Source organism: Apteryx mantelli, chromosome 7 (assembly GCF_036417845.1).
Source record: "Apteryx mantelli isolate bAptMan1 chromosome 7, bAptMan1.hap1, whole genome shotgun sequence".
Classification (NCBI taxonomy): Eukaryota; Metazoa; Chordata; class Aves; order Apterygiformes; family Apterygidae; genus Apteryx; species Apteryx mantelli.
The window spans coordinates 13600737-13620379 of record NC_089984.1 but is presented as its reverse complement, the minus strand read 5'-3'; the positions used below and the strand labels follow the sequence as shown (position 1 = coordinate 13620379).

General features: G+C 37.7%; 1 protein-coding gene across 5 annotated transcripts in view; it reads right to left on the bottom strand.

The window, feature by feature from the left end:
* The window catches only part of PARG (poly(ADP-ribose) glycohydrolase), an 82544-nt gene that overhangs the window by 36754 nt on the left and 26147 nt on the right, over nt 1-19643 (bottom strand). For all 5 annotated transcript variants that reach the window (XM_067299820.1, XM_067299821.1, XM_067299823.1 and 2 more), the window contains 2 exons: nt 6478-6570; nt 4115-4272 (listed from right to left, as the gene is read on the bottom strand). In XM_067299820.1, coding sequence (XP_067155921.1) covers nt 4115-4272; nt 6478-6570 — 251 coding nt within the window. The remainder of the gene's footprint in view (nt 1-4114; nt 4273-6477; nt 6571-19643) is intronic.

Genomic DNA, 19643 nt, shown 5'->3' with positions numbered 1-19643 from the left:
AGAAGAGGGACAACAACCATTTCTTCCCTTTTGAGAAAAGTGTTGCATTAAACAAACTATTCACAAAGAAGATTCATTAGAAACGACACCAAAATAAACTACTTCAAACAGCAGCCAACATCACAACTGAATTGCAGGAACTGCACTGACTCTTCTGAGATCATCTTGCAGAGATCATCTCCACAAGGCGACCTTGGAAGAGTCAGTGCAATTCATGCTTCACGTTCAATCAGCATGTGACTTCTGTGGAAATTTTATCAGCAATAGTGACAAAACTGCAAATTTAACCATGTCTTTCTTTTGTGATAGGATATTTTTGCATAAGGCTGTCCTATCAATTTCCATGTTAAATATTATAAAAATATTTTAGAAGGAAAAAATTGAGCACAGTTTAGTTTGATGTTTTGAACGGAAACAATGCTTTAGGATATTTTGTATGATTTAATGTTTGACCACTGAACAGATGATGTTCTATCAACTAGAATTCATAACCATTCAAGCTTTCAAAGTTAAACCATAAATTCCATTATATCAACTACATTTTTAATGAATTATGTTATTAACGACTTTTAAGAACCATAAGAGGCCCATCCCTGCCAAGTTCAAAAGAGAGGAATTTAACTAAATTAGCAAGTATTTTATTATACAAGCTACTTTCACTCTGCAGCATGATGAGCAATCGAAACAGACACTCAGCGTCACAACACGCTATTATTAAACTGGAGTGCTTCAGTGTCAAAAGAGAAGTGTTCCCTCTCCCCCCGCCCCGCTAGCAAGACCATCGCGAAGCACCCATGATTCACACGACGCTAACGCGGGGAATGGCCTTCCTTCCCATCAGCCGCAGTTACTAGCGCGTGCACCAGCATTTAAGCAACGTGCCATCTTCGCTGCACTAACAGGGCCAAGCACTGGCGCACTGGAAAATGCTTAATAGAAAAAAGGGTAAATTCTTGTACTAAGTGTTTGTTGTTTTGTTGAAAAGATTTGTATTGGGTGAGGAGGAGGGGGAAAAATCACAATATGCTATTTAATACTGCATAAAAACCTACAGCAGGGAGAAGACTGGCGGGGAGGAGGCAACATGACAGCCTTTTTAACAACATATTCAGAAATGTTAACTACTTAATAACATGTTAATATTTAAGCTTGTATAATGTGACTTGATCAACAGCTGCTGCATAAAATTGAAAAGTCCCAAGAGAGAAACCGCTTACACAGTTGTGTTTTTAACTTAAAAAAAAAAAGGGACAAAAATTTTATTTTTTCTGGTCTCAAAGAACTGGGGGGGGGGGGGGGGGGGGAGCCTGTGATATGAACTTAGAAAGGGCATGCAGAGTGGAATTTAAGAACACCATATTTGCTAAAAAAAACAACAAAAATATGCCCCCAAAATGCTAGCACGCGCTCAGTAATTCTGCTCCGTTATGGAACCGTGGCACATGATTTTGTCGTACTCCAAGGAACAAAATACTTCACCCACAGTCATACAGCAGACAAATGGCACTGAGGAAAGAACTAAGCCTGGAAGAAAATGAAGACTGTAACACTGTGGGGAGAAATCTCTTTGTGCACAGTCTCTTATGCCCATCTCTAACCAGAGCAAAACAACAGCCTCCAAAGCCTCTAAATGAAAACATTGTTATAAATGAAGAAAGTCACAAAAAGTATAATTTCTGTCATTGCCTACTCTTTTGAACATATCCAGCTTTGTGAAAGGCTTTTTGTAAAAGCTGAAAATACACACTGCAATGGGCCAAACTTTGTCCTCTTTACAAGTCTGAGACAATAGTTGAAAACGTGGTATTTTATGGTCTTTCCTTACTACCAAAGAGCTAAATTTTCAAGGTGAAAAAAGACAGGATTGACAGAAGAGAAAGAAATGGGATACTGTCCACCCTCCTGCCTTTTCCCCTCATTTTAGATTTAAACTAAGTCAGGTTACATAAAGTAGCATGAGAGAAAATGGTGTAAAATCTTGTAGTAGTTTCTCCATCATTCACTCACTCTAATCTCCTTTTGCTTTTATTCTATCAATCCCTTTTGACACATTCACTCCATTTTATTCACTGTGGGTCACACCTCTATTTTTCATTTTTTATTGTTCACTACTCTGCTCATTAGATTGACACAAAGAATAAATATTATATTTGGTCCAACAAATGATGAAACAAAGAAGTATTAAAAAAGGAGACTACTCTTGTATACAAAACACACATAAATGAGCAAACACTGAGGAAGAGCTGCTTTTAATCCTCAGGAACCAGAGGACATCAGCTTCCTGTCCTTTCTCCAGTTTGGCAGCAATATTCTTGCACTTAAACAAATAAGGGTGGCATACCACCTTAGGTGCCAAGGGTTACCTCATACATAATGTGAGAGCAGGGCCTGAACATTGTCTGCTCTAATATCCCTTTTAAAGAATAGTGTTGGAATTTACTTGGCTTATAGCAACTATGCTATATGGGCTAAGAAGCCAAGTCAGAAAAAGAGGAACCAGAATTAGGCAGAAAATCCTGAATACTTATTACTTTACACTGGTTGTTGTCTGAGACTATGGCAGTAAACTATTTACCTCATAACTAGTCAAGAATTTTTAAAAGTAGTTCAAAACATTACACTGAGTTAACCGTTAACATTACACTGTGTTGCTTTGACTTTACATTGCTGTGCAATGTTCAGAGGATATAAACTTACTCTAGTGATTAAAATTCTCTTTCAACATTTTATTCTGTACTTAATAATAATTTAACAGCTTGATTTATAGTAAGCTTAAATTGCAGAAAAAATGGTATCTTGCAAGTTCTTTAAGAAAATATTCAGCTGTAAGTGCATAGCTGGTGCAGTCAAACAGGAATCTCACCACAGCCTTAGTGTCTTCTTACACTGCTCTGAACATAAATCTTTTTTAATGAATGGCTCTCTACTTTTCATTTGATTTGTTTTTTGAGCTTATGGTGGAAAACATGCTGAATTGTATGGAGCATGAACGTCCACCCCGCACTTCCGGAATCAACATCAAGTCAGCGAACCTTTTCCCAGAATAATTTTCTGGCCTCTTTTCTCTTTTCTGAGATATGCAGTGTAGAGAAACCTGTGCTAGCCTTTAACAACAGCAAGCGCCAAAACCATTATAAGTGCATCAGCATACCCGACTAATTTATTCTGGAAAGTTCCAGCCTAGCATAGCTCTTATGATGCAAATATCAGGTCTGTTGGTTCACAGGTAACACAGTGTTTTTGTAAGTCATTCAATTGTTCAGAGCATATGCGCTACATATGTTAACAGTGGGAAAATAAGAAAAACTGACTGGAATGGAAAAGCCCAGAAGAACAAGAATTCTCTTTTATTTTAAATCTACAAGTGTGTGTGCAAACAATCTTAATCAACAGTGGAGCTCCCCCCCATCTATAACTGAAATAAGCAAATTTAAATAATTTCCAAGTCAAATCTGTGTCTAAACCAGCACTGAGAAGAAAAGAATAAGGGTTTTTTCGGAAATCAGAATATCCTTAATGAAATTCTTGTTATGGTCTTAAAGCCTTTCTAGGCTAACTTGTGGCAAAAAGGACAGGTTTACTTTAACGCATAGTTCTACAAATGCCTTGAACTGCTAAGAGATTGTATAGCCACTAAAGAGGCAGGTCCTGCTGATCTGATCCAACGTGCAGATCGCCACTGCCGACACAAAGGAAACAAACATGGTTGGGGCAACACCGACCTTTACTGTAAGTACATACGGAACACCCCAGGCACAACTGAAATACGTCACTCTTAGATGAAGGGCTACAAGGAGGCAGGGAACTGTATCAGCCTAATTATGCCAGTGCAAGCATATGGAGGGGGGGGCATAGAGGGGTGGGATGAAATGGAAAAAAATTGGAATATTAAGCATATCTTTTGTCCATAAAATCCTTTCTTATTTCTGAGCGATAACACAGCTATATAGATGTCTTGTCTCTTAAAGATATAAAGGAAAGATACAAAGCGATCTATTGAAATTAGTAACAACGAACTTCTAAAAAGGTGAAAGAAGAAACAGGCTTCTCCCCTAAATGACAATAATATTTCCTTTCAAAGGTTATCAGCTCCATTTACTCCAGAGTGCCATACCTGTTGAAGTTAATATCTGGATAACTAGAATACTCGGACTTCATCTTCGCATTGCGACGTGGAAAAGTGCAGAAAAAAGCATTGGCCAGAAAGCTAGCAATTTGTTCCTGTGACATTGTGATGGAGTGATTCATCTTTTGTTTCAGTAGAGGTATTGGCTACCAAGGGGGAACAAAAAGGGGGGGGAGAAGGGAAGGAGGAAGGGAGGGAAAGAGAAAGAAAAATAATTAGCTTACCGATTTCAAAAGAAAAAACACAGGAGCACAAAATTACATTTGTTAAATTAGAGCAAGAGTAATTTAGGCTATTGGTGGACCCTTAAATCAGCAGCACCATTAAAGTCAAGAACAGTTTATTCAAGATGATTGGGAAAAGCTTGCTTGACAAACTGCAGATTTCTAATCAATAATAATAAGAAAGACCAAGAAAACACAACTTATCAAACAAAAACAGGGAAAATGTGGAGAAAAAAAACAGATGAGATGTTGCAATCCTGGGCAGTCTTAAAATTTGAACTGAAAAACAACAACAAAACCTTTCAGTAGCCATAGAGTTAAGAACAGTTAAGGAATACTTTCAGCTACAATGGCCATACTTTGCAGTTTACAAAGAAAGGTGGAAGTCACTCCAATCATCATCACCCTGTAACTTGCTTTGAATTTTCTCCTATCCTCCCTGAAAAAATAGACCAATAATCTCTGCAGAAAGGGTACAGTTAGCAGTTCTTTGATAATCAGAATGAATAAGAAACACAGTTTCATATTGGTTTTAATTTTGGGAGTTTATTTTACTCTAGACAAAGGCTCTTTAAATAAAAAACAAAGGGGGAAAAAAAAAAACCCAAAACCTAAAGTGGCATTCATCTTCCATTTTATCAGGTTTTAGTCTCCTGATTTGGAATTTTCCCTCACCACATTCAAGGCTTTTTTTTTTTTTAATACAGAATTTTTATGTGATAATACTAGGAAAGGAAAGAAAAATCAGCTCCTTAGTAAACAGCCCAGTAATGATTATAACAAATCCACTTGATAGTAGGAAAAGAATATGTTCTTCCATCATTCTCCATCGCCATTAGCCTAGCTCCAGGGGAGCCAAGAAGCTACATTTTAGTTGTGAGGACAGAAACTGCTGCTAATTCAGGCTGTTGAACACATGGCCCTATAACTGACACAAAAGTCTTCAAAAAACAAGCCAGAAAGTTCTCCTTCATTCTTATAATTATTATATTCACATTCACTGAATCTCATTCAGCCTTCTGGCTATTTAATTAACAAGCTGTATTACAATGTCTGAGGTCACACAGGTAGAGGGGAAAAGACCCTTAAAAGTTCTAATAAATTCCACAAGCCTACAAAAATAGGCTTTTTTGGATGGTGTTGGATGGTATGTTACACTGAAACATCAAATTTAGCTTTATATTTATTTAGCTTATGAAAGAAATTCTTAACCATTTATACTGCTTGGCAGTACATCATCTTCATAACAAGTATTACTTAATGAACTTAGAGTTTTGTTCTTGACTTTATTATACTCAAACTTCACAACACTCTCAAAAGCTTCCCCCATCAAGTAACGAGGAGAAAAAAAAAAACCTTAAATATTCACACTGTTTGAAATTGTACATCTACTGTAGACACCCCTTCAGCATAATAAAGTAGGGCAAGATTTTCCCTCTCCAGTCCAAGAAAACTGATTTAGAAAACTGTGACAAAGGAGCTTATAAATTAGTCTCAACCCTGCTCGTGTTTCATCACACACTACATCTTCACCTATTTGAGCAGTCCTATTCACTTCAATGGAATTATTCACAACAATAAACCTTTTATCAGCTTTAGTATCTACAGGACTGATTCCTGCAATAACAACAGAGAATTAGTTAAGGGCTGTATGTGCAAAAATACTGTGAGGCTCTAACGAGAATAAAGTATGCTCCAGAGTAAAGGAAGGCTTTATGCAAATAGTACTTCTATGATTAAAAAAAGAGATCTAAAAGCAAGAGTCAGATGTTTTAAGATGACTGAAATATTTCAGTTGCTAAAATTGATTTCAAACCTGAAAAGTTCTATGGTAGTTTCACTGAAGAAAAACAAGAAGCAACTCTAGGGCATAGAAAGCAAGGCGTAACTGAAGTTCAGGCTAAAAAATATGACAGTGAGGGTTTTTGGGTCCTGTCCCCAACACTATTATACCACTGTAGATACGTATTCTCCATTCTGCTCCCTAACCCTCAACTACATTCAGCAGAAGAACTACAACCTTTATTAAGAAACATAACGTGGCCCTGGTATTTTGACCCTAGCCATTAGTTACACTTGCAGAAAATTAGCCTGCCGCAGAGCACCCAGCTAGCTGTATTTACTTACCTGTGTGCAGATATTAGGGAGACAAAGTGCCAACTTCACCATATCAGGAAGAATGGACTGGAACAAATGCTGAGCCTCTGCATCTTCAAGAATCTGTTTAAATAAAAAATAAAAAAAGCTTTTACTCCAGAAATAACAATCATACAAGTTTGTAAAAACAGGACCTGTCCAAAAGAAGCAAGAGCAAAACCTCAGGTCCTATTAGCTTAATGCACATCAGTAGCATTTTTCATCACAGTACCTCATTGCATTTTGCCTCACAATAAACAACAACATTTAAATAGAGCAACAACTCTCTCACAAAAGTTGCTGTTGAGACTATCAAACACACTATCAAACACACTACATAAAGGAACCTTGGAGTCATAAGCAATGACTTATTCAAAATAATGAACCAGAGTCTCAAATGAAATGAATCACTACATAACCACAGAAGTACTGGAACTATTTACTTTAGTTTCGCATTCAGGTTATAGTCTGAGACAAGTACCTATGACACGCTCCTGTTAAGGATTTATGAAATGCACTGCTGGGTCAGATCAACGGACCTCAGCAACAGGAAATGCTATTTCAGAAGAGCATGCGAGCCTGGCCCCCTTCTGCAGGGCCACTCCTTGCATGTTCCCCTGGCCCCACAGCTGTTGGGTTACAGACATCAAAGGGCACATCCTGCCTGTGCCATCAAGCGCCCATGTGCTGAATTTGCAGCCTTTTCAGGCTCTTCTCCCTAAGATAGCTGACCCCTCCCCATGACTATTTTAGCTGTCCCTCTCTCTACCCGCTCTAACGTTCCTCCTGAGGTTTAGAGACCAGGACTGACACAACACTCAAAACATGGGCGCAGCGAGGTCTCATGCGGTTTTTCAAAGTTTTCATGCCCAAGACCAAGTCACATCAAGCCCCTCTGCCCTATTCCCTGGCACGCTGTTGGCGTATTGGGCTGCCAAAGCACACAGAGCCCATGCTCTTCAGAGAGCTGCCAGTGGCGAGTCCAGGATCTGTTTTCTAAGTTGCAACTGCCAGTTCTAAGCTCAACATCATGTAACTAGGTTTTAGACGAATCTTCCTCCGAAAATTCAAATACCATGCACTGCCCTTCATTTGGAGCTCATCTGCCATGTTTTTGCCCTCCTGTTCAGGTTTGGCAAAGACCTCCAGAAGGCTCTTCCATCAATGTGGGATTTCAGTACCTGAAGGCCCTCTGTACTAGCTGCAAGCTTGGAGATTTCTCTCCTCACTACCTTCTCTAGTTTATTAACAAAGATACTGAATAAATCTCATCCCAGCAGTCATTCCTGGAGGTCACCACTACTGGCTCTTCTCCATCCTGAATAATGACCATTAAAACACAAACCCTTGCTTTCCCATGCTTTAATCAGCTTTCAAGCCATAAAAAGAATTGGAGAGATTTCTTCCAATCCCATGGCAACTACCTTTCTCTACTAAGAATTGCTGTGGAACCTGGACAAAGCTTTTTTTTTTTTTTTTGGAGGGGGGGTTGGAGAGGTAAGAAAAAGAAAGAAGGAAAAAGAAGCACCCTTCCCCTCAACATACACACACATGCAATATCCACTGGATCTCCTTCCTCCACGTTTACAAACACCTTCACAGAACTGCAGTAGGGTAGAAAGGCAGGGTTTTCCTCTACAGAAGCTGTGGTCTTTCCCAGACTCTGTTTGTCCATGTGCTCATTGGCCTTAGTCTTTAATAAAGACTACTGCCTCACCAGGAATGGATGGCCAGACTTACTGGCCTGTATTTGCCAGTATCCCCCCTCTAGAGCCCTTTTTGTAGATGTGAGATACACTGTCCAGCACAAGAGTTTTCTGGCACAGTGGCTGCTCGTAACAACAGGTTACTTTTGCACAACTAGTTCTCTTCCTTTTTTGGAATTTTAGTTTTCTTTCCCTTCTAATACCACTTCTGTTCATCCATGAACACTTTAACATGCTTTCAAAAGACACAAAGGCTCCTTTTGGTGGACAGCACTCTTCTAAGGAAAGCTATGATACATCTATGCACGGGAGGTAGTGAAGAGAAAAGCAACATAAATCAGTGCAGTTGCAATACACCAAGCAACACAAAAGCATGCCATATCCTCAGAAGTCCCACATTCTGCCATATGAACAGGCTGCAGTATGATCAAGGAGAGAAAAGCACACTCTCCATCTTCCCAGGCAGCAGTGCAGTTTGTCTTCATCTAGGGACCCATGCACCAGGTATGACTGACTGTTAGATCTGCATATTGCATTCAAGGCAAGAAGTAGAGAGAAACTGGACTGCTTTCCTGAGAATGTGCAATCTGCAAAACAGCAGGGGAATGGAAGAAAAAGATTAGAGTTCAGTCTTCTGCTTACTTTTTTTCCCCATATCCAGTGAATCTGTACCTGAGATGACTACCTTTTACCAGCTTCTGAATTAAAACCCTCCAAAACCTGAAGCTGGGCTTTAAAACCAAAAAAAAAAATACTAATTTTGAAATAAAATTGTTAGAAAAATTGGACATGCTACTGATTTCACACAAAAACAATAGTAGATAGAATGGATGAAATATCATAAGGGTATTCACTTCAATCTTTGCAACATTTGAGACTGAAATCACAGAAAGTGATATTTTTGGTCATACAATCAAAGCTTTATAATTCATTCTTCTATGGAAACTTTTGCACAGACTTCAGAGTATAACAGAAGATTCTGGCAGTTTTCTTGAGAAGAGGAAAATAAGATGCTTCCTTTCCACAGCATACTGTTCCCCATAAATGACAAGTTGAAAATACTGTCTGAAAGCTAACAGCTTAGGTTCTCTACATGATCATTAAAGTGACTATAGAAACGTCTCTGTTCCATTCCATCATGTTCCAAGGGATATAAAGGGATAAGGGTGCTTAGGAAGCTAAAAACAAGAACAAAAACAAGACAAAAACATACAAACAAAAAACCCCCCACACAACCAAAAGCTCAAAGGACAAACAGCTTGGGCAGGGGAAACAATCCCAATATCTACAACAGTAACCCTAGTTATTTTCCATGTATTATACATGCTGCTTATGGAGAAATATGAACAAGGTTTTAATTTAAAAGTTTCAACTGAAATAAAAACTTACAGAAAGCAGCAAGCCTAGGTAATCTGAAAGTCATTTCATTTAGCAGAGGAGGAATCCAAGTAATATATACCTTATTACTAAAAAACAGGTTTTGTCTGTTTGTTTTTAATGTTAAAGAATGAACAAGATGCTTATCTCTCTTCTACAGTTGTTGGCTGCAGGTACACTTACATTTTTATACAGTATAAATCAGATATAGAAAACTATCACTTAACTGTTTACATCTTCTGCTCTAGCAGGAAACTTTGCCTTGTTCTTCTTAGGCACAATGTTTTAAGTGCTATTAAATAACAACAGGAGCATTTAAAGACTGGAATTTCAGATCTCAATACACAAAATAAAATGAATATGTAAGTTAAATCTATTCAAAAGATGACATTTAACCCCAGATGTCTACCAGGCTGTCAACTTCTGATATTCTCTCCCCTTCGGGTAACACTTCCTGTCTTTTAAAGCTGACATATAAATAGTGACTGCCATGCTTTGCTGACTGCCACAGACCATACAGTATCACTTATCTGATGACACATTATGGCACTGGACTTTGTCATAGCTGTCAAGACTTCAACCTTTTCTTTATGTTCCTTTGAAAACAATGTAATAATAGTATGAGACAATATCCTCCCAAAACAAAAGCAGGGCCAGCAACTGCACGGCTCAGGTCCGATGCAGAATGCATAAGTAAACAAAATGCACATCTTAAATTCTAAAATTCTGCTTTTCCCTCTCCTTCTCTTTCTAATGTCATACAAGAGCATTTTCTCCTGTCTACATTATTACCACCCACAATTTTTATTGCTGGTCCTCCTCTAATGAAAACCTCAAAATTTGGAGCTGCTAATGTCCAGAAATTTTCTCACTGGACTTCAGATGGATTATGCTTGGATGCAAATGAAGAAAAGTTTATGAGTGAACAGGGTTGGGTCTCACAAAAACCTTACTGCATTTTCATAGGATAATTCTACTGCTTCATTCTTACTGCTTCAACCTAAAGATCCCCTTTAACTTAGAGGTAGTCACTCTAAGTGCTAAATTCATAGATCTTGACAAGGAACTCCAGACTCCACACCCTTCTCCAATCAAATCACCAAGCAGCCTAAGCATCCCAGTTTTGAATGCACTCCTATTTAGGGAAAAGTCCCTGAAGTACTGCAGGGAAGCATATTGATAGTTTTCAAGTATAAACATAGTTTATTTCTTCCAAGAAATATTTTAACTTCACAGAGTAGCTGCTGTAGCGCTTAAATTAACAACATTGTTTTTCAGCTGCAGATAGTCTTTTTTGACTTTTTCCCCCAATGCATATCTTGCCCTTTTGCACAATTCTCTCATCCCCAGGACTTCTTCCTTTAATCAAGTCAGAAAGTATCCAACTCTTCCAGACATTTAATAAAACAGGCCCAAAATATCCAAGAGTCTTTTGCCTATCTTTTTGCTAAGCACAACTTCTTCTACATTCTTTTCCAGTTTATCCCTCATTACCAGGCCCAACAGAGGCTCAGCTCCTTGGGGAACTACTCAGTCCTGAGCTTCCCACTTATACCTTGAGGCTATAACCCATTATTGAACAGTGGCAGTAAGCCAGAAATACATGTCCTTCCTTTCCTGTAAGTTTCTGGAAAACCAAATAACCTGAGTCATGGGCATGCCCATGTAATCATAACTTGCCTTTTCCCCCACGGACTCTTTCTACACAGGTAACATTCCTATGAGGTTTCTGTTAAGAGCAGTGCCTGCAAAACCGACTGCTTGGCCCTCATCGTCTCTGGGCCACCAAAACAGCCCACCAGCAAAATTGCAGTTTTGCAGGCCAACTACTATCAATGCATATTTTCAGCTACGCTCAGTGCAACACTGAGTCTGGTTTTATCTGCAACAATCTTCGAGGACTTTGAAAAGAGCTAGAAAGAACAGTCAGTGGTGGAAGGTAAAAGGATTCCAGGACAGGGAGCGCTGACACCACCACTGCATCCGACAGACATCCCACTGTGCAAATGTTGACCTGGGAGACCCTTGCAACGGCACAAAGAATTCATTCTAAATCTTATTCAGTTCAGTGACCTGATAATCCTCTTCAGGAAGCGATAACTTGTACTGATGTAAAGTCCAGTATATTTAGAGTCACCTTACACACTAGGCCTGAGCCAATCTACCTATTACTGCTGAAAGAGCTAGTGTCTTTCTTCACCCTCAGACACATATCAACCCCATGTCACCAGTTCTTATGTTCATCTGACCATCTCGTGAGATCTTTCAGCTTGCTAACTCCACAGGATACTAACCTTGGAGAGGGGAAAAAAGTTTCCCACTGCATTAATTAACTGAACGTGCCTACCAGAAGGTCAGGTATTACTAGCTGTGGCGCAGGGTGGGTGGTAGGTGAAACAGAACCGGGCACTTCCCTTGCCATGGGTCAAGATGCAACTCTTCTCACAGAGAGCAATAATGGTCTAGTTAGTTTGAAGCTATTACAGCAAGCATCTTTGAAGTAGATCTCCTAGTACAGGAACATCTTTATTGATTCAGTAGTGTGCTTTTAACTGCGCACAAAGCTATGCAAATCTTAAAACATTAAGAGAAAGGATTGGATTTCAATTTTTAAAATGTAACATTTCTTGTTTTATAACTTAAGGAACTCTTAAAGTATGAAAAGGTTGTCAACAATTTTTGATAAAGGAAAATACACTGTTTAAGTACCAGAGCAGAGTTTATTTATTTATAATTGATCAGTTTGTCCTTGTCTTATTATACATACATGTTCTCTGCAGCTTCTTTCAGGATTTGAAATAAAACTATAAAAATATATTGTTGATTTCATTCATAAACTTCCATTCATGCAAAAGAACTATTTAGGAATGAGATAAAAGCAGAGGCTATTCCTCAGGGAAAAGTGTACAGAATCAGAGTTACAAAACGTGAACTGCCTTTTGCCAAAGAAATCACTTGGTGGTTTTCATCAGTGTTTACACTGGAGTAGTTGATTAAATGAACACGACTCAGGGCTCCAATTCATAAGATGCAAATTGTTCAGCGATTTGTAGCAGCGGTAAGAGCTCCTGGCCAAACCTTCCTTGCAGTTTAGCAAAATGAACATTTATACCGCAGCAAGGAGGCCCGACTAAACACTGCCATAAATAACAGTTTCTTGTCACTATAAACCAGTCCTCCAAACTGTAATGGACGAGCATGCCTGACAGTCCTAATGAGAAGGAGCTGAGGTAGCACAGGGTGATAGTGATGGTAGAGAGCTTAAATCTAAATCTGACAGCTCATCAAACCAAACAAACTAAACATACAAAACAGAATTTTGGACAGCTCTATCATGCGAGAAGGAAGAATAATCAAGCCAACAAGCAAACAGCATGCTTAGACAGCAAAGGCTTCAAGTTTTCTACCTGTTTGCTTTTATTTCTCCATATTAACTTCTTATCGTAGGACAATGACTGACTGAACCTCATTCTGAAAGATGAGGAGAAAACCGGAGTGTTCCCCATCCCCCCCAAATCTGATGCAATTTGCATTTCTTAACTGTAATGCATTTTGGCCATCTGACTTTTTCCTTCCCAGTGGACATAATGCCAAGTACAAAAAAGGACTCTGTTGTTTTCTCAGAATGACCTTGATTCAGTTCCTGTTTGAAAGTGCTCTTTATATCACCAGCTACTATATTGAATTGCCTTTCCAGTAACAGTTTTCCTAATTTTAATAGATCTCATATGGTAGGAAGTGGTAATGACATTCTAACTAATAAATTAGACAAACTATGTAATTTATATCTACTCTATTCAGAGTAATTTTACCCCTCTAATTTCTGGAATAAAAAGATGTTTTCTTTTTCAGTACCTTCATTTGTCTCAAAGTAAAATAATCTCTGTATAATTTTACAAGATAATATGATCTACACGATGTATACTTCGGAGTTGAAAAAAGTCAAAGGAAAACAGGAGCGTAACAAAAAAGGGCATACACAGTCTACCTAGACATAACATCATTATTAAACTCATTCAAGTCAGCAATTCAAACAAAAGAAAAAAAAAGATAGATATGTGAGCAATGGGCTGCTATTAGTGCTTTCACAGAGAGAAAGGTTCGCTTAGAAAGATTCTCGTGTACTCCACCTAAGAACCACACAGACATCCTGAAGCGTCTCCCTCACGATTACCCTTCAGCTAAGCTTTCCTTTGAGATGATGCTTATAATACGAAAACTTCTACATAATTAAGCAATCATAACCTGTGACTGCTCCCTACTGCACTAATCAATGCTGTCTTCTTATTCTTTTATTTCCAGATCAGCCCATATTTATTTACGTGCTCTCCTCTGCTTCATATACAAGGTCTGTGTGTTCTGTGCAAGGACTGTATAACACTTAAACATGCTGAAGTCTTGATCCATGACTAAAATTTCTAAGTGCCAATATAAGACTTTTTATTTAAATCTTTTACCAGAAAGTAAAACAACCTCAGACTGCCAACCTGTATTCCCTTTCTTCCCCAGAGTCTTACTCTAACCCTCATCTCTTAAGTACTACAGAAACCTAAAAGCAGTCTTTCTGAAGTGGTTATTTGGAACAGCTGGAAAAAGACAAAAAACCCACCTAAAAAAATTCTTATCAGGTGACTTTAAAAAAAATAATATATTAACCTAATATACCTGACAGAAAAAAATAACTTTGCTTTAAATCATACTTCCTACAACATTATCAGACAATCATTACTGCACATGCTTTTCTTCTGGACAGGGAGTAGATGATGTCTACTTAAATGCACTGTGCCACAACTACTGGCTTATCAGGTACCTAACCAGAGACATCAGGGTACAGCCCACTAACTTGTATACATGTATGTCACTGTATCTGTAAAACAGACTAACAGTCAATTGTCATTATGCAAAATATTATACATACAAACAAACCTAAAGTGTAAAAAGCAAAGCATGGGGGGAGTGGGGAGGGGGGAAAGGAACATTTATTTCCTATTCTGAGTTAATGAATTTCCCAAACTATAGGAAAGAATAAATTGTCTCATCTCCCTCCTTTAGTTCCTTCACAAAGCTAACTGAATAAGAAACACACTTAGCTGTCAAATCCATCCCATTTCTTGAGCACTTGACTGATTAGAAACCAGAGGAAGGACAAAGTAATCTTTGGAAGGAGGAGGGGAAAAAAATAAAAACAACAACAACAAAAGTCACAACACTGGATTATATGGAGAAGAATCTTATTTAAGAAGAACGCTTCTGACATTTATCAAAACCACAAACTGACACTTCAAAAGGAAGAAGGAAGACAGCTTACAAGGCAGAGGTTAATTCATTTTTGTTTAATTTTTTTTTGAAGGCTCATTTACATCCTCTGCCAATCCAGCCCTGGAGTGATCTCTCAGGTGTATCATCCTTAACAACTGCAGCTTTGCTCTTAAAGCTTTTCAACAGTCTAAATAAAACAAACAGTCATTGATGAGATATAAAGGTGTGTATTTATTTTTACTTCTCCTTTTAATGTTTTTAAAAGTTCAGACTTCCACAGCACTGGAAAGCTATTCTCAATCATTTTTGTTACCAATGGAGGGAAACCTTTGCCTTGATTTTCAGCAGGTGCTCAACAGAGTCTACCTGTACATCCACTGAAAAGAAATTCTAACACGAACAGAAGCATCACAGCCATTTCCCAAGCAATGGCAGAGTCATGCAAATTCTGTTTTCTAAATACTTATGACTTACTGTAGGGAAATACAGCATTCTGGAAAAGACAACAGCCTTGTTTCTACAGCAGGGTTGTAACATGAGAAACACCAAAGTACTCCTATCTTCATCTGACTGACCCAAGGTAAGGGTGGAAAAAAGTATTTATTACACCTATGATTTTCAAAACATCTATTAAGAACTGCAGTGTGGAAGCATTCAAAAGTCAGATATTTAACTACAATTTTTGGACCATTTTTGAAACTGATAACCTAGACTAAAAGCTTCCTGAGACGACTTAGTTACTCCACTTATAAGAACTGTATTTTCTAAGCATTATGAAAAAAAAGTCCAACAGACAGAGGGGGAAAGAGAAGAATCAGCTAAATTGTGGACTTCAGCAAACCTGGACTGTTTTCTGGTTGACTGTCATTATTAAAGACTGAACTTAAGTGATATCTTGAGAAAAATATCCAGTAAATAAGATTATATTGGCCAAATGAGACCCACTGTTAGAGATACAGGCACCTGTTTCCAGGATACATGCTCAGCATCACCTTTGCATACTCACTTTAAGGAATGCCAAGCTACTAATAGCAAAGTGCAAGGCAGTATAAGTAATATAAACAAATTCAGCTTCTCAGATGAAAGGGCAGGAGCAAAACATAGAATAAAGTTATACACTTCATTTATGCCTTCACAGTCCTCATAATGGCAGTGCCTCTTTACCTCCTCCCTGCTTCCACATACACTTCCATGGAGTATTTCTCTCAACAGGTTTTACCATCTCCCAATTTTTATTACAACTTCTCCAGACATTCAAAATCGAAAGGCACAAAACAGCTAATGAAAGTTGTCACACCCAGAAGTTTCTTTTACTCAGTTGAGATAGAAGGGTTAGCACAGATAAAGGATGATTTACACAAAATCTAATGGCAAAGAAATCTGTTCGTCAGCCCCCTTGCAACTGTCACAAGGTAGCTCTCAATGGAAAAAAAAATTTCTTTTTAAAGGAACTTTTAAATTTGCTACTTTTTTTTTTTTTAAAGCAGAAATGTTCTCAATGCAGTGAAAAAACTCTGGAAGAGATTCTAAGGATGTATCTTTACATTGTCTCAAAACATTATAATGTCTAAGGTGTTTGTGAATATGTAATTACAACTCTACATCCGGTATACGTAGATAGCCTATCCCTCCCCCAGTAACTCTGGGTCTATTCAATAGCCATTGTGAAGGCGCTTACAAAACAACATTTTCAGATATTCAACTGCTTTGCCGGGAAAGTATAGAAAAACTAACAATAAGCCTGTAACTCAGTACTCATTGCTATTTTACCTTTACAATGGTTAGCTTCTAATGTTCTGAATGCATGCAAGATGCGCAAGTACTTCCCCCCTCTAACTCCCATACCAGAGAAGCTACATTTTGTTCAACATGGGACAAATTCTTTTCTGCTACTGTGGAAAGGAAACCCTCTACTACACATTCAAAAGATCTTTTCGGTTTAGATTTTAAAAAGGTAATCTGATGTAATGACAATTGTTTGGAAACATCTGGACTAAAATTAAATGCAGCAAAGAGCAAAGGATAGGCTATTTTCAAGCCTCAGGGCATTTTGTTTCTAGCTTAAAAGCCTACATTTGTAGCACCGACATCTCTCTACAATGCTCATTTCTGTTAGTACTGTCCACACAATTATAAAAATGATTATCAAAAAAGCAGTCATCAGAACAATTTGGTATCTTAAGTTTTTTTTGATTCTAGCTTCTTTGATTAGAGCAATCTTTTTTCAAGCAGTTCATTCAAACAACAAAATATACACGAAAGACTTAAGTAGTTCATAAGACCTACCAGAAGACAAGAGTGGTATAAAGCCTTATTAGAACAGAGAAATTTTCTCCCAAGATATGCATGCATTTGATGCCAAAGGGTGTTCTTAAATGGTCTAGTCTTTCTCAAGAAATGAGTGAAAATCCACAGCTCAACCCTAATCCAACTAGATTATACTACAGTCAAATTATCTTCAGATATGTTGCACTTAGTCTTTTTTAGATGAGAAAATGGAAGTAATAGTAAAAAATGGAAGTATAATTTTTGCTTTTACCAGGTGATTTCCAAAATTTCTTATTAAGGTTTGTAGTACTCTTAAAGCTTTGTGTGGTTCTGAGGCTATTTGAAATTTTGCAATAGAAGTAGAATATTTCCCTTCTCCTTAATTTCATTCACTTCTCAATTAAAAACATTTCTTAATTTCATTCAAATCATCTCAGTGATCTCAAAAGACAACCAATTCATCTTATGGGAGGAACGAGACAACATACTGCCAATATATGCACATCTGATTTCCCCCTCTGTCACTTCTCAAATATCTATCTTAACACAATAATTTTTACCCAGTACATTTTCTAAAAGTACTAAGTTCATGTCAAATGCACCAGTATACTACCTAGCAACATACATTCAAATGAGAAACTATACTTTAACAACAACAACAACAAAAAGCACTAAGCACATTTTGTGGGTATTATCCCAGGTGTTACTAGTTTTATGCCATAATTCAGCAATTCAATAACATACTTATGCTAGTTTTTACTGTGAAATCTACCAAAAATTTTTTTTAATTATTCTTGAGTGCAAAACATTGACTAACAGAACCAGAGACTCATTGCAGTATGCTCTACCACTCTTCACTTGAGGAATATTCTCCTATATGCTGAAGTCTGCACTGAGCACTTTACATTCGAAAAAACGTGACACCTTTGAAAGAATATGCACATATCCACATGAACATTGCTAAGCCAAAATTGACTTAAAGAATTTGTGCAAATAAGATATTTTCTAGTACAATGAGCAACTTTAATTTTTTCAAAAACTGGAACTAGATTTTTGAAAGAGCAAAAAAAAAAAGCCGTAATATGGATTTGTAAGACACACATTTCTATAAATCGAAAAGGAATTCTAAAGTGAAGCTCTTACAGAAATTTACAGATAGACTTCTGCACATAAAGGGAGACAACAATGAAGTCTCACATCCTGACCCTTCCAGACTTCAAAAGGACCCAGCAACCAGCAATAAGATCATGTGAGTTTTAGTGGAAAGCAGCAGGGAGAAGTAGGGGTCTTTTTCTAATCCTGTTTCAGGAAGTAATTACAGCTATAAGACAAACATTTTAATAGCCTATTTTCTATAAACCTGTAAAAGTGTGACTAAAGGCTGAAGAAAAAGTAGAATACACTGCTTCAGCTTGACAACTGACCTTGTTTTCTTGCTACAAAGCTTCTATCAGATTTTATGATCAGCTGAGATTTGTGGCATGATAAAAAACCAAACTGGTAAGAACTGTCAGTTTTAAGGCTAAAACCAATGAAATTGTGTTTGACTGGAACAGGAGAAAAAGGAGCACAGACGGGGTCGTTCGGCATATTCTTCCTTTTTCCTTCATGCAGGAGGTTTTTCCTTGCAATTGAGGATAGATAACTGAAGAGGCTAGTCTTCCTGAAGAGTATTATCATATTTCTCTCGACCTCATAGAAAAAATCCAAATGGAAAAATATGAAGCTTCTTTCATAATAGAAAAGGAAACCCTGGAAAAGAACAGTCTTGAAAACAAATAACTTTTTTTGTACGGGACACTGAGTTTACATGGGGAAATCAACAGCAAGTATGCAAATCCTGGTCATTATATGGATTGACTACAAACAGCTTTGCAAAAAGACTGGTGTCAAAAAGATCACTCTACACCCATAAGCAGTAAACATTGCAGACACATACCCAAGGACTGGAAATTGAGTATATACAGTGGAGAATGAGAGTGCATCTTTGTAAAGGATATACCCTTTAGGTCTCTGTTGCAAAAACATGCATCAAGTAGGAACCAAGGGTTTAAAGATCCGCAGAGAGCCTGGAAAAATAAATTCTAGAAGATATGAACTGCTTCAAGCAATGTTCGTTTAAAATGTCATCTTAATTATTTTGTTCTCATGTCAATCATCTTAATTATTTTGTTCTCATAAAAGGAAAGAGTACACAGATTCTTCCCGTCATCAACATCTGATATTGGTGCCACACCACAATGCAGCCTGCACAATAAGGTCACGTCTTTCAGTTTCAGCGCAAAGTCACGTAAGAACATAAAAATGGACAAAGGTCCAAAGCCCCAAATCCTGTGTCTGATAGGGATCAACAGAAGATGCCTAGAAAAGAGTGCAACAGCAAGGCAAAAACACAGCAACACTTCTTCAGAACACAGCCTTTGCTTGTAGTAATTGGTATTTCAGAAGTTTCTAGAGTCCATCACAGTATCTGTGTAGGTGTCAATGGGATCTTTCTACCTAGAATTTGTCCAAACCCTTTAAACACCTGATATAAACCCTTAGTAT